The sequence below is a fragment of the Galdieria sulphuraria genome (assembly GCF_000341285.1).
Source record: "Galdieria sulphuraria unplaced genomic scaffold scaf_1, whole genome shotgun sequence".
NCBI lineage: Eukaryota > Rhodophyta > Bangiophyceae > Galdieriales > Galdieriaceae > Galdieria > Galdieria sulphuraria.
In genome coordinates this window covers 1-14,141 of record NW_005178474.1, presented here as the reverse complement: position 1 = coordinate 14,141, position 14,141 = coordinate 1, and the positions used below count along the sequence as shown (strand labels likewise).

The following is a 14,141-nucleotide window of genomic DNA, read 5'->3' as shown; positions in this document are numbered from 1 at the left end:
AAACACAAAATAGATTTTTCGTCTTCTTCTTCTCTATATATCAGAATACTAAGCAGGAGTTGGTTTCACAGATTTCACAATTTTGTTATTTGAATTATTGGTCTTTGCGTTTTCGTCCGCACGAGAGGACTTGATGGCCACATTCAATTTGTTGCTTTCCGACATGAAAGATGATTCTTGTAATAGGCCAATATCTCTTATTAAAATTTCTGTTGTCGAAATGTCACTGAATCCGAAGATGCTTCCTTTTTCCCTTTCAATAAGTTTCGTACAGGTATCCAAATAAGGTTTGTATGAAACATGCGATTCGTTATTGAAACTATCTCTTATTGCATTCTGACAATATATTGAAAATAAGCCTTGTGGTTGTTCAATGGAAGAAAATTCTCGTTTCATCCAAGAATATAATTCTTGCAAGTTCAATCTATAGTCAGCATTGTTATGCAGTTGATTTAGAAACTCAATACAAGAGTCTTGGTTGAGATCTAAATGAGCCTTATGGAAATCATTTTGCATCTTTCGCTCGAGTTCAACATGAGAAGGAAAAGTTCTCTCATGAACATAATTATTTTGTTCCAAACTGTTGCAAACTTCCAAGTCAGTATGATACATTCCATTACACTTCAAAATGGCGGCATTCAACTCTGCAATGAAATCTTCTTCACTATAGTTTTGTTCTTTGGTCTCTTTGTCTATCAACGGATCTTCATGCACGCTTAATTCTAAAGACTCATCGCTTTTTGAATCATATCGAATGTTCAATGCATCCAATTCTCGAACACAAGTTTCGGGTGTGCCTGGACTCTTTGGAGAAACAAATGGAGCGGAATAAGATATGCAACGGTCGAAAATAGAAGGAGTCTCATAATTCTCTAGAGATCTTTTTCTGCTCTGTGTACCCAAGGTAAGACAATCTAACAGCTTCACATATTGAAACACGGAAGGAGAAACACTGCCACCAAAACTTCTCGGCTTTGGACTCATAATGGAAATACATCGTTCATTAGTCCTTTGCGAATCATTCATTTTGACTCTTCCAAATGAGGATAAATGAAAGTTTGATACAGGACTAGAAGGAGCTGAAAAGGCCTTTTCCTTTGATAAATATATCATATTAGACCTTTCTATATGTGTATTATCGGGCTCCAATTCACTAGGCTCCTCTTTTAAATTTGTTGATGTCATTCCAACCCTTCCGTTAGCTTCTATGCATTCGTAGACTTTTTCAGAAAAGTAACATTTGTCCACCTTTTGGGATGCACTGTCGACTACAGGATTCTGTTGAGCATAGTTGGTTTCCAGTTGATGACAAGATTTGGTCCTCTGCAACGACCTGTCCAATTTCAACGACTTGTTTCTTTTACGAATAGAGTTTACTTCTGCAGACTTTTTCAAGTTACTGTGTGACTCACTCTTCCTATTGTCTTCTATTTTAGGAAAAGCGGAACAACATGAATCAGAAATACAAGGAGAAAAAGAACTTTTCCAAGCTTCTTCAACACTTTGATCAAGCAAAATAAAGCAGTTGGACTCGGGATTGTATCGAAGCTTTCCCTTTTTAAAGCGAACGCCGCAAGCGTTGCATAAACTCTTTGCACCTTGAGGACCAGAACGCCACAGAGGAGTCTCACTAGTACCACAACAAGTACAACGTGGTCGTGAGCAGACACTTTTCATGTATGACAATGCTCCTAATATGACTTTCAATATGCAGACAAGCAGTGCATTCTCGTCGATTTCATTCCAACCAAAATTGCTGTGTCTTCTCAAAAGAAGCTCGACGAATAGACAAATTGCATTCTTGATAAGACAATTTCTCATATTGAGCTAATATCAAAATGACATCATGATAAAAGAATGTTATGAACTAATTCAAGTTGTCTACTATAACAACTACCAAGTTTGAATTTAGAAAGTAGAACAATGAATTTGACTTGTCTTTTCATTTTCAGACAGAACACACAAACTCTGATCAAGTCATCACCAAAAAACTTTGGTCCAAAAAAGTGCAACCTGATCATAATTCACGTACGAACTCAATATGTATATGTTTACATTACATTTCCCATAAAGGAGGGCTTTACTGTTCTAATTGCATCACAACAGTCAAACCCCAAAGCTTGCTCGTCGGTAACGTTGTTTGCGTCTAGTTAGTAAAGCTGCTCTCTTTTTTGCAAATTCTTCATCCAACTCTAAACGTCTTTTACGCATCTCGAGTTCTAAAGACTCTACTTGTTGCTCATATTCAATTTGTAATTCCTTCATAGCTATATCCAACTCTTTGTTCTCTATACTTTCGTTCCAATCAGATGATTCAGGCATATCCACAGTTCCCAAGTTCTGACTTCTCATTTGGAGGTTGTCATTGTTAACTCGTGGTGAGTCGTCTCCTACTAGTTTGGATGCGGGTAAAAGTGGAGAAGACATCGATTTATACTGTTGGATGGAGGGCTGCTTTCGAAAAGATGGAGATGAGGTCGAGCCTCCATAAGACTGCAAACATTCAATAACTTTCTGATGACGACCACGAATGGCATCCGCCAAAGGAGTCTTACCACGGCAATCCATTGCATTTACTTCTGCTCCAGCATCAAGAAGCAATTTTACTATATCTACATGTCCTACGGCAGCTGCCAAGTGTAAAGGCGTTCGCATATCATCGTCACAAACATTCGTAGACACGCCGGCTTCAATTAGACAAGAAACTTCTTCCTTGAGACCTATAAAAGCTGCGCGCAGTAGTTGTTGTTCTCGAGAGGAACTGTAAACCTCCGAATACTACAAACCAAACTCTTAGTCACAAATACAAAGACTAATAAATGCAGTTACCATTCCTACTTTGTGTTTCAATGTGTTTACTTCACCATTATTATTATTATTATTATTATTATTCGACTGTTCCATGTCACTTCGAGAGCTGTCCTTGTCATTACTATCTTGTGGACCTATTGACACGGTCTCTTCCATAGCATTGGCTTTCTGCTGCTCTTCTTCTTCTAAATTCCACTTCGATGACTGTTTATTGAGAGCGTCAAAATCAATGAAAATTGGTGGTTCCAGGCAAAACAATGATGAAAAGTGAGTGATACCTTTTGTATCTAACACAGCTGGAACATCGAGGCAAGAGTCCTCAATAGTGCTACAGGTATACTTTACAAAATGTCTCACCTCCGGTTCTAGACGTACAAAATCATCATATGCTATCTTCAGTGAGCTCTTGGATAGGTTCTTGTTATTTACGAGATCGACTGATAGCTTCTACAATGTCCAAAATCATGAAAACAAAAAAAAATGAAAAAAAAATATACTCACTTTCAGAATCCGGTTCAAAAAGTTATACAAGTATGTAACATCGGAGGCAATCTGCTCCAGTGCAGGAGCAATGACAACTTCGACTGCCTTATCAATACTATATAACAAGCTTATAAGGAGACGACGAACCACTGTTGATCTCATACGTACGTACCTCTCAGGAATTTTACATAGAGTCCCTTCTCTCACTAACTGGATCAAAACAGGAAATATACACAACGTCTCCTCTCCAAGACTATTTTCTCCCATATTTTCTTTAAGAATACCCAATTCATTAAAGGAATAGATGGTAGATTGAGATGAAAGGAACTGAAAAACCTGATCAAGAGATAGAAATGGGAAGAAAAACCACAAAAACTTTCGAGACTTACTTCTAGTCTTCTCGAAACGTATCTACCATATTTTTTTAAAAAAGCAGAACATACTGGAGCCTCAGGTCGGTTTCTAGAATGGTCTTCAAAAGTTGCATTTAGGTTCCCGATATCAACGACTATTTTTGAATATTGACTTGTGTTCTTTGGACTATCAAAAATATCTTTAGGATTCACTACATGATAAAAAAAAGCGCTTCCACTTACAACAAACTACTATCAACTCCATAACGTGACATTTGTAAAAGTTGCATCTTTATCACATGAGCATCTCCTTCAGAAGACTCGTTGATCAAACGGTGTAAAACAACGAGTGCTTTGGTTGCGATTCTCCAGTCTTCTGCCTGCATCTTTTTCCACAACTTTCTCAATACATCACAAGTACGTATGAATGAATTCTTCTCTCGAGATGTGTGCCTATCTTGCAAACCGTCAAGGTTAAAAAGACTACTTTGAGATTTTTCTCTTTGTGGAAACTTCTCATCGGTTAGGAGGTTATTCAACCCTGGCCTGGAACTACCTGAACGAGTTTGCTCCAAGACTTTCGTCAATCTTGCTGAACGCTGTTCATAATCGTCAAAACTACAGCCCTTTGTTGCTTGCAAAAGAACTATAGCTAATTACTTTACTGAAAAGAACCACTTGAAGAAACTTACACTGCACATGCTTCTCTTTGGGTCTAGAATATTTTGGCTTTGTTGCTTTGAGCACTGCAGACTCCAAGTCACTTGATAGCGCCGCAGTAACTTTTCTTGTTAGTCTCTTTTTGAAATTTCCTATGGTAACCTTTCCCTGAGAAGAAGGGAATGTACTCTTTTCATATCGCAAAGAACCACCATCGACAGGACTAGCAGGACGTCGTTGATATGTGCCTCGCGATACCACTGTAGGAGGAGGAGAGCCCGGTATTGTTGAGCCAGTGGTTTCTTTCATATCTTTTTCTTTCTTTACTGATCTATAAGTCAACAAACCAATTCACCTCACGCTTTGCCAAGTGGCAGTCCAATACACTGAGATTGAGAAATCCACTATAAATATATATATATTTATATATGATAAAGGGTTGAAGACGACAGACTCAAGTTCGTTTTCATTCATGCGAGTTGTCTCTCCTCAACGATAATAAAGGCTACAAAAGTATTTTATACTAAAGACGTTCCTATATATGAACTATAATACCGAGCCATTTAGACGAGCGACGGTTCCTTCACAAGCCTATGCAGCATACAATAGAAACTTCCTTTTAAAAGCAAATCATTCAAAACCAACTCATGACAACAGTTGGTCTAAATACAAAGTTTGCAAAGCTAAAAAAATCAGTGAGTAAAGGATGCCAAGTCTTGTAACAACTGATTCAACGAAGAATCGTCGATTTTATGCTTTAAACTCGGTATGGTAGTTTTGGCCTCTTCTGCCTACATCAAAATTAGTTGTCAACCCAAAAATTCTGAAAGCGACATATACATCAGCAGGACAAAGATTCGCCAAACAAGCCATTTCAAAGGGATCAAGACTTTCGTATCTTTGCAAAAGATTTCGAACGTTCGTCGCGGACTCAAGACCTTTATATCGGTCAAAACGTTCGACATATTCCAGGAACTTCTTGAAAACGCTAAGTAATCAAGTTAGTTTGGTCAACCCTGTAGAAGCGGAACACACCTTGAAAATTCTTCAGCTCTGGGGCCTTCCAAGTCCCGCATCATATCCCTTTTTCGCGAAAGGAGTATAGCCACCTCACTAATAGTAAGTGGTTGAGCTTTTTCACTAGAAAAATCCTCTCCGAGTTGCAAAGTTGCCGCATCCTCCTGTTCAGGAACAAGCTGCACACTTCTCAAACCTGAGGGCACCCGAGAACGGTTTAGCATGGTTTTTTCAACTCATAAACTCTTTTGAAAACAAAGTCACTGCGAAAACCAACTACGAGAAGTTGAACAGAAACGAAGTCGACTCGACTCCATCGACCATCATCTTGGATCAATTGATTTCGAATCAGAAAAACTCTATTTTGATAAGCTCCTGTCTTCCTTTCAATCTGCGGAAACTTTATAGAACCGTATTCTTTTATTTGTTTCTTTCTACTTTCACTATTTTAGATATAGAGGCAGTCAATCTCATTCGTTATTTTGTTGAAATGATGATATCCTAATGCCTTGCTTTTTACTTGAAGAGATTGAAAAATCTTTGTAAAACATTTTCTTACTGGTTTAGTAGTATCAAAAATGTTTATGCCACTGCTTTGTATTTGAGCAGATAATTTTTGAAACTAAATTATTTTATATCTTTCAGCTTCATTGTTTGTTTTGCTGAAGATACAAGTCCGCTTGACTGGTTTTCCAGCAGAGACCGTTGGATAAGGATGATCTTAAACGTCTTACTTCTTTATCAACTTTCTAGAGGTTTGATGTTTCTGGATAGGCCAAACTGTGAAACTTTGATGGTGCAGTGAAGTCAGGTTTATAATAACCGAGATCTTCTCGGTGATGAAAGCAACAAGTCCGATGTTATTCTCTTTGTTTTGTCCGGTTTTCGTTGGTTGAACCTAAGAAGGCCTTCCAATACCAATTATCTAAAGGATTCGCTGTCCAAGACTGATACCGTACTCGTAATATTGGAATATATGTCACAAGCAGTTGCATTTTGGAAATGACGATAGACACTGACAAAATACACATCACTGTCTATAGTTGCAAATTCAAGTTGATGGTGATGGAATGTGACAAATATTTTTCAATGATTTCTGCTATAATTGAAAGCTTTTGCAATTCATAAAAACGCAATAGTGTCCGTGATACTTCAAGGGTTCAAAGCAAAGCACCAACAATGCGCACTTTCCAGTGAACTTTGTTGCCTACTTTACAAGCCATAGCAGAAACGATAATAGTGTTCAGGAGAACCAGTCCTTCACAATTTACTCGAAGAATTGTGACTACTTGAAGTTACAAAAAGAAAGTTTTGTAAAAGTCAAACTTATCCAAAAAATAGTGAAACAATAGGTTTCCAGTTTTTCAGACTTGTTACAGAAAAAGCAAGACAGAGTTGACTAATCCTGACCGCCTTATCTCCCAAATATTTTTCTTTCCTTGTGGTTTGGTTTGAGGAATACTTTGAGTAAAGAAACGAAGACTGGCTACATATGCAGCTTTTCATACTTTCTTTCTGTTCTGTCTTTGTCAATAGTATGTTGAACTTCTCAACGCTTTCTAGTATTCGTTGTTTCATTTTCCACTTCCGATAGGTGTCTAGTCTTCAGTTACTTTCAGTAGATTGTATTATCGTAGACTTGGAGTCATCTTCTATGAGAAAATACCACTTGTAACTGAAAACTGGATGTATTTCAAGTATCGAATAATATTCTTTCTAGCAGGAAACTAGTTCAACATAAATAACTGCACCTAGATTACAAAATTGGACTCGCTTTGACACAACGCAACGAGAACATAAGAAACTTAGTCTTACAAAGTGATAGAACCGCCTGCCTTGTAATACCAAATCCTTTCAAACTTCTATCGATCTTTTGCACCCAGAAAACTCCTCTGTAAAGTTTTCTGTAGGTCCTCGAAGAAAAACCAACACGGAACTATGAGGAAGAGTCTAAAATTTTCAACTAAACTGCAAACTAACACTCGAAAATGATTCGGATTGCTTACTTTAAATTGAACAACCCATACACATTGTTAAATTTTTAACAATATTGTGTCATAGTCAGTTTCAAATTTTTCGACTAGAACTAGTGGTTGAAGAATAGCAACGTGGAAAGAGCTTTCAAGTGAAAAAGATTCCCATTCCAGTGAAAGTTGTCTCATTTAGACTTATTTTCAAGTTATATATTGGAGCCGATGAAAAGGAATGGGTTGTTGATACTATATTCGAGTTTAAGCTCTAAAGTTGACCAAACCAGTCGCCTGCCAGGCTTCCTGAACCATATTCTACTCCATCGAGAACTCTCTTCAAAATTATGGCTCGAAGCTGACTGTTCATAAGGCACAATTATCATTTAGGAAAAGGATGCTCAATAGTGTATATTACTTTCATCACGATGGTTTAAACATGCAATGACGAACAAGACTTTCACTCGGGTCGAACTCCACAAAACTCAATTTCTGTCGAGCGACAAACTTGCCATGTATACGGAAGAAGCCGAGGGGAACTGTGATCGGATTACTTGAAGAGGTTTGAATTTTATGATGAGCTGGATAGAAATTCTTTGAAACCAAAAACGACTTGGTTACTTTCGAGAGTGATATAATATTCATTTCTAGAAATTAGAAATCCTTTCAATGGATGAGCATACGGATTTTTATCATCTCTATTGGACGACATCAGAGATACAGTAAACTAGCTATTACTTTGAGGATCTTTCCTTCCTAGCACACAAGGAGCACAAATACTTAGCTCTGTAGTCGATATATTTTGTGTTTGTTCCGATATTATCTAGCATTCTTGGCCATTCTGCGATAATTTTTTTGCTTTTGTTGTTTCACTTAAAGTAGTGCTTGACCGCACATCTTGACCATATACTACATCGAAAACAGTAAATTCTCAACATGCTACATATCTATTTCTATTAAAAATTTCTTGATACTTTGACAATACTCTGTCAGACGCTGCACTAACTGAGACAAATTATCAAGAAGGACCTCTGCTGTTTGATCTAGCTGTACGACATCTTCACTTGAGATATCTTTCTTGGGGAAGTCCCTTCAACGATCTTCATAGACTCATTGACACTTTCAGGTCAAGTCTTCTTTCTTTTTATGCAAGGAGAAGTGCCTCTTGATGGATTTCTTTTTGTTAAGACGAATTGATTTACTCGCTGTTCGTGGATATGATTTTATGTCTTTTGTCTAATCGTCGTAGTATCTTACGCGTTTATAAATTCATTGAAAACGGAATTAACGGCAAATCAACGGTTAGAGTCATGATTTCATGCCAATTGAAACTCTTGAAACGAATGTATTGCAAGAACAATTGTTGAAATAAGATGGACAAGAGTCAACTAGATGATAACTTCATAGAGGCCGGTCATGATCAACCAGAACAACATCACGATGACTACGACCCCGATCATTTATCCAAAAACTTGAAAGCTAACTGGATTATGGTCGTCATTCTTATTGTGGCAGAAACAGAATCTTCAGGACCGCTTTCTCTAGCTACTGCAGTTCAATCTTTAGGATATATACCTGGAACAGTGGTACTGGTACTTCTGGGCATTGTCGCCGGGTATACTGGAGTCTTGATTGCAGAAATTTGGGAGAAACATCCTCATGTAAGGAACTATGACGAAGTCATTGAAATTTTCTTTGGTCGCATTGGCAAAGAGATAGCCTTATGGTGTCAAATAATGTTACTCTGGTTCTTCATAGCTTCCTGCATTATGCCAGCTGCCCAAGCATTCTACGTAACAGCAAATCAATCTGTTTGTTACGTGGTTTGGATGATAGTAGTTACGATAGTAGGAATTCTCATATCTCTACCAAGAACTTTAAAAGGAGTAGCCTATATATCAATATTTGCAGTAATATTCTTCCTTGTTCCAGCAATAATGACAATAACTGGAGTAGCCTCTCAAAATGTGCCTCTTGCGGGTTTACCATTGAATACTTCTCCAGATGCTACAATAACGTACCCTAATTCAATATACAATATTTTTGTTTCCATCAATGTAAGAAAGTTATTCACTCATTGAAATGATATTCCTTAAAAAATTTTTAAATGTAGGATATTATCTTTGCTTATGCTGGCCATTTACTTTTCTTCAACCTTATCTTAGAAATGGGAAATCCTAGGGAGTTCAAAAAAGCTGTTATTTTGGGCTTTGTCATCAATACTATCGACTATACAGTGATTGGAATATGTATCTACGCGTATACTGGAATTTACTCTCAAAGTCCCTATTTTCTAAATCTTTCCACGATGTCTGTTCAAAAGGCAGCTTTCTTACTCTCTGTCATTAATCTTTTAATTGCAAGTATGAATTATGCACATCTTGCCAGCAAAAATGTGTTGAGAAGATTCCCCTCGTTGAAAGGAATTGCTTACAAACCTGGTTGGAAGCATTGGATAGGTTGGGTACTCATTGTCTCTGTCATGTGGATTGTTCCTTGGATAGGGGCAGAACTTATTCCAGTATTTAATGATTTGATTGGTATTGGTGGCGCACTTTTTGCATCTCAATTCACCTATGGATTGCCTTGCTTGTTGTGGATATTGGATCACAGAATGGAAATTCGAAGAGGCAAATATTTGTGGAAGTTTTGTCTCTTGATATCCATTTATTTGTTGTCCTTGTTGAGTCTTGGGGTTGGAGTCTATTCTTCTATTGACAACATAGTACAGTTACGAAACGCAAACCAGATACCAGCACCTTTCAGTTGTTCTACAGTATCTTGATAAAATGTTTTAAAGTGGCTCAAGAACTTGTTCTTTGATGCATTTTTTCGCAACAGTGAGTTGTCAAGATCAGTTGTAAGATAAAGTATCCGCAATATCGAAATATTCGAGAGATAATCAATGCTAAAGAGCACTTTCACAGCCTTAGATTTGAAGCACAATAAAGAACCAGTCTAGTTGTTGTTCACTGTGAAAACATGCCCCAAGGACTCAAAATTTTATATAGGATCGAAAGGAGAATACAACCTCCGATTTCTTTCTTCATTCGTCAAGCCTACAAATATTGAACGAGTCAGTCAACGAAGAATAATTCAGAATAAAACTCATTGAGTCAAGTGAGTGGACAAAGATGCAGTGATATAAAGTTTTGAATTGAAGAATCGTTTTCTTTCACAAGTAGCAACCTTAAAACAGACTCGTATATCTCCCCTTAAGACACACAAGACTTCGAACTTCGATCATTCAGATAATATTTTTGCACAAACAAGACACTGAGTGAAATGTCAGTACCACCTTTTTGGGAATGAGTTCTCAAGTATTGCCTTTGTTTGAAAGGAAAAGGACTTCGTTTTGCACATGTTGAGAAAAAGCTATCTTACTATTCGACTTGCTAGATCTTTCATGAAAGAAAGCTGTTATCTTTACAGTTTTCTACAACCTCTTGTACACAACAGAAGACGTATTGGTCACAATACGAAAAATTACGCTTGTTTTGGCAACCCTATCAGCATAAATACTGTGCTATCCTATTTTCAATGGTCACTTTGGCCAACCGAATTAAAGAATATAATTTACAGGAGTAACGAATGAAAAGAGAATGGCCTCAAATGAGAAAGTGCTATTCTTCCCTTGAAGCACTCCATAGACTGAATTTACCAAATGAATCCCTTATAATGACCCAGCTATTAGCGATTTGGGTTTCGTCTCACATGAATTCTTTTGTGTAATGGAGAAGCAGCGTCCTGTCTTTTCTGCGTCATAAATATGTGGAGCGAAAGAACTTTGAGCCAATGCACTTAAAAATATGGCATAGTCATTGAAATCGCAAGGTGACATTTTCTGTTTACTTGTTGGTATGACTGGAGAATAGTCATTGTTTGTTTTCTATTAATTATTATGCTAAATTTTATTTGGGAATATAAAGCAGGAACTCTACTTTTGGATGCAGTTAGGGTACTTTGGAATTTCGGACTGCTTATCTTACTATCCAATCGTTGGTCTTGAGTTACCTGAGAGAAGTGCTCTTAGTAAAAGTTGAAGTAGTTTTGGTTTTGAAGAGCAGTTCTTTGGTTGTGTCGTCAATAGCTATCAAAGTTGGTTGAATTTCTTTTGTTTCACTAGTAAAGTACGAGTTAGAAAACTTTCTAGTTTCTTACTGTCTTGGAACAGGTTGAGAAGATATTATGTTGGGAACATTTCTTGAGAATCTTTTTTCGCGTCGTTGATGTCTCCCAGTATAATTGACGACATTTTATATCAAAGGTCTATAAGTGGATTGAATTCATTGACCTGCTCTGCATAACCTTACTCCTGTCAGCAACTAACTGCAATTTCCTTGAAGCAAACAAAGGTTTGTAGTGATTGCAGTTGCTACCTTTGACAAACACTACAAACCATACTCAAAAAAAGTGAAACCAGTATTTACTTCCAAGTCAACTTTTTCAAAAGTCGCTCCAATTTTTTTAGAAAAAACTTAGTATAAACAAAAGGTAACTTATGCCGTGCTACAAATTTGCAGAAAAACCATTCCATCAGCAGTGTTTAGAAAAGAAAAGCGTACAGAGTCAAGTTGAAAAGGACCAACAGTAGAACAAGACTCAGAGCTATTGGAAGTAGCTGTCACTTGGATACCTTGGCGAAAGAAACTACCAGAAAGTGAACCAAAGTCTCCTCCATTGGAACTAGAACCTTGACTTTGAACACTGCCTTCTGCCTGATCCAAAATACTTTGTGCTTGGCTCAAAGCACTGACGGAGCCTGACCCTGTACTTGAACCTAGTGCTTGAGACTTGGCACCGCCACCCAACTGACTGGAAGCAGCGTTGGCTCCTGCACTAGAAGAACCACCATCACTTGAAGATGCGGTGGCACTGGATTCCACACTTGCTTGAAACAAAGGCTTTGCACAAGTTAAACTCGTACATATACATTGATCCGATACATTCCAGTAACATTTACAAACATCGTTCTCAATGTGAGCACAAGGTAAACACTTTTCTTTGTACTGCCAAACACAGCTCAAGTTTGTAGAAGCTTTGGCAGTTCCTTGTGCTGCTGCTGAACCACTAGAGCCACTTTTAGCACTGGCATTTGTACTACTTGTCACTCCGCTAGGTCCAGAAGTGCTACTTGAGGAGTCTTTTGCTGCAGCGTTGCCACTTGTTCCTGTAGTGCTTTCTGAACTTGTATTAGGAGTATCACTATCAGAAGCAGAAACCCCTTGTCCACTTCCAAAAGAGGAAGATGAAGTAGTGGTTTGTGAACCTTGAAAGTTCACTCCACTAATATTCTTATCAAAACTGGTTGAACCACTTGAACTTATTGCAGCACCATCTTGACTGGAAGACGCACTAGAACCAGCTGCTGTTGAACTCTTACCATTCTCACCTGCTGTAATACCTTTGGCGTTGGCAGAGCCTACAGAAGAAGATATGGATGAACTAGAGGTGCCTTGAGAAGTAGTAGAGCTGGAATCTTCAGAAGCAGCAGATCCATTTCCAGTAGAAGCGACTTGGGAGTTGGATGCGGAGGATTGCTTTCCATCAGTTGAAGAGGAGAATCCTGAAGCTTCTCCATTTCCAGAGGAAAAGGAGGAAGAAAATGTATTTGTATCTGCCATTGCAAAACTAACTGTTAATGCTATTACAAGTATAACAGTTACATATAAACAAAGGTATCTCTTCATGTTTGTCAAAAAAAATATTGGAGACACAAAAAAGAAGAATAGCAATATACGCTTAAAGTTTTTATTTCATAAAGCTATTTAAAGCGTCGATGCTGACGTTTCATTTGATTAGACGTAATCTGGATAATCACAGAATTGTTACTAATTTTGGAAATTCGATGCCGCTTGCATCCATTTGGCAGACAAGTAGGCGATGGGTCCCATGACAATTACATGTTTCTAAATGCAGTCACAGCTAAAAGGAGGAAATGTCGAGGTCACCGTATTCTCCTATTATTTGCAAAATTTATTGCGATCAGTTGATACTTGAAATATACCTTTTTATAGTATCAATAATGGAAGATGGCTATTTATCAAGATCCTAATTCATACTTCTTATATATTGTAGAAACGTTTCTAGTATATCATGACGAAATTTCTATTCAAAAAAGAGTTGTTTTATCCATGTTATAAACTTTGGAATGGCTTTTAGTAAGGTTCAAGTTACTTTTGAATGGACGTTGTACAGAACTTTTTTCTCAAATGATATAATGAGAAACGCTTTGGTTATATAAAAAAATTGCAACTTGTGTTTGTATAAAAAACTATTCACATTACAATATTTACTGTTTCTCACACTGGATTCTTTTCTTTGCAATTACTTGTATGAAATAATGTCCATTTGTATAAATAGTATTTAACAACTCTTTCAAACACGTACGGCCATACTAGTGGCACATGCGCCTGAACCCATTTCGAATTCAGAAGCTAAGCGCCCTCAGGCTTGGTTAGTACTGAGGTGAGGGATCACTCGGGAACCCTAAGTGCCGCACGTTTTTTTGTACTGTTTTTTAGGATTCTATGAAAAGAGAAGCCAAGTGTAAAGAGAAATAGGTGTTTTTAAATTTTGATATTATAGAATACAAAAGGAATCAATGTTGGCCAAGGAAACTGATTGTGAAGAAACGACAACAAAACACATACTTGTCGTTGCAAGTGCAAAAACAAGTTGAGTTCAACCAGCATTTTTCTTTCGAGTTTAGAAATCTTGAGGATTCCATAAAGCTATGGTCATAAATTGTGTCCTAAGAGTATATTCTCTTTTAATTCTGGTGATAGAGCCTCAAGAAAGAACTTGAATTCAGCAACGTTCTATACGTAGGCCGGCGTCGTTTCGCGGA

At 37.5% G+C, this 14,141-nt stretch overlaps 6 protein-coding genes and 1 non-coding gene across 9 annotated transcripts; 2 read left to right on the top strand and 5 right to left on the bottom strand.

Annotated features, from left to right (window-relative positions):
• Gasu_02460 (zinc finger (GATA type) family protein) lies at window positions 1-1,771 on the bottom strand. Its single transcript, XM_005708930.1, has one exon. It carries the CDS (start codon window positions 1,675-1,677, stop codon window positions 49-51), a length of 1,629 nt encoding a protein of 542 aa, XP_005708987.1. The 5' UTR covers window positions 1,678-1,771; the 3' UTR covers window positions 1-48.
• A 9-nt stretch (window positions 1,772-1,780) lies between these two features.
• Window positions 1,781-4,621, bottom strand: Gasu_02450 (hypothetical protein). 2 transcript variants are annotated; one of them, XM_005708929.1, is made up of 8 exons: window positions 4,340-4,621; window positions 3,891-4,293; window positions 3,684-3,834; window positions 3,528-3,630; window positions 3,463-3,466; window positions 3,313-3,409; window positions 2,830-3,258; window positions 1,781-2,778 (listed from the first exon to the last, which is right to left on the bottom strand). In XM_005708929.1, the coding sequence occupies exons 1-8, from the start codon at window positions 4,614-4,616 to the stop codon at window positions 2,107-2,109; spliced, it is 2,136 nt and encodes a 711-aa protein (XP_005708986.1). In that variant the 5' UTR covers window positions 4,617-4,621; the 3' UTR covers window positions 1,781-2,106. The 2 variants fall into 2 exon arrangements, with proteins under 2 accessions (XP_005708986.1, XP_005708985.1); XM_005708928.1 differs by having other exon boundaries at window positions 2,830-3,255.
• A 9-nt stretch (window positions 4,622-4,630) lies between these two features.
• Window positions 4,631-5,681, bottom strand: Gasu_02440 (DNA-directed RNA polymerase II subunit D). The gene is made up of 3 exons (XM_005708927.1): window positions 5,343-5,681; window positions 5,148-5,295; window positions 4,631-5,098 (listed from the first exon to the last, which is right to left on the bottom strand). Exons 1-3 carry the CDS (start codon window positions 5,546-5,548, stop codon window positions 5,000-5,002), a joined length of 453 nt encoding a protein of 150 aa, XP_005708984.1. The 5' UTR covers window positions 5,549-5,681; the 3' UTR covers window positions 4,631-4,999.
• A 365-nt stretch (window positions 5,682-6,046) lies between these two features.
• Window positions 6,047-7,811, bottom strand: Gasu_02430 (uncharacterized protein). Its single transcript, XM_005708926.1, has one exon. It carries the CDS (start codon window positions 6,900-6,902, stop codon window positions 6,651-6,653), a length of 252 nt encoding a protein of 83 aa, XP_005708983.1. The 5' UTR covers window positions 6,903-7,811; the 3' UTR covers window positions 6,047-6,650.
• A 120-nt stretch (window positions 7,812-7,931) lies between these two features.
• Gasu_02420 (amino acid/auxin permease, AAAP family) lies at window positions 7,932-10,776 on the top strand. Of its 2 annotated transcripts, XM_005708924.1 has the most exons (3): window positions 7,932-8,592; window positions 8,665-9,348; window positions 9,405-10,455. In XM_005708924.1, the coding sequence occupies exons 2-3, from the start codon at window positions 8,665-8,667 to the stop codon at window positions 10,074-10,076; spliced, it is 1,356 nt and encodes a 451-aa protein (XP_005708981.1). In that variant the 5' UTR covers window positions 7,932-8,592; the 3' UTR covers window positions 10,077-10,455. The 2 variants fall into 2 exon arrangements, with proteins under 2 accessions (XP_005708981.1, XP_005708982.1); XM_005708925.1 differs by having other exon boundaries at window positions 8,522-9,348; window positions 9,405-10,776.
• A 347-nt stretch (window positions 10,777-11,123) lies between these two features.
• Gasu_02410 (uncharacterized protein) lies at window positions 11,124-13,111 on the bottom strand. Its single transcript, XM_005708923.1, has one exon. It carries the CDS (start codon window positions 12,979-12,981, stop codon window positions 11,791-11,793), a length of 1,191 nt encoding a protein of 396 aa, XP_005708980.1. The 5' UTR covers window positions 12,982-13,111; the 3' UTR covers window positions 11,124-11,790.
• A 568-nt stretch (window positions 13,112-13,679) lies between these two features.
• Gasu_nc0001 lies at window positions 13,680-13,796 on the top strand. The gene has a single exon (XR_009833482.1). It is a non-coding gene; the product is annotated as a 5S ribosomal RNA (ribosomal RNA).
• Window positions 13,797-14,141: the final 345 nt, after the last annotated feature.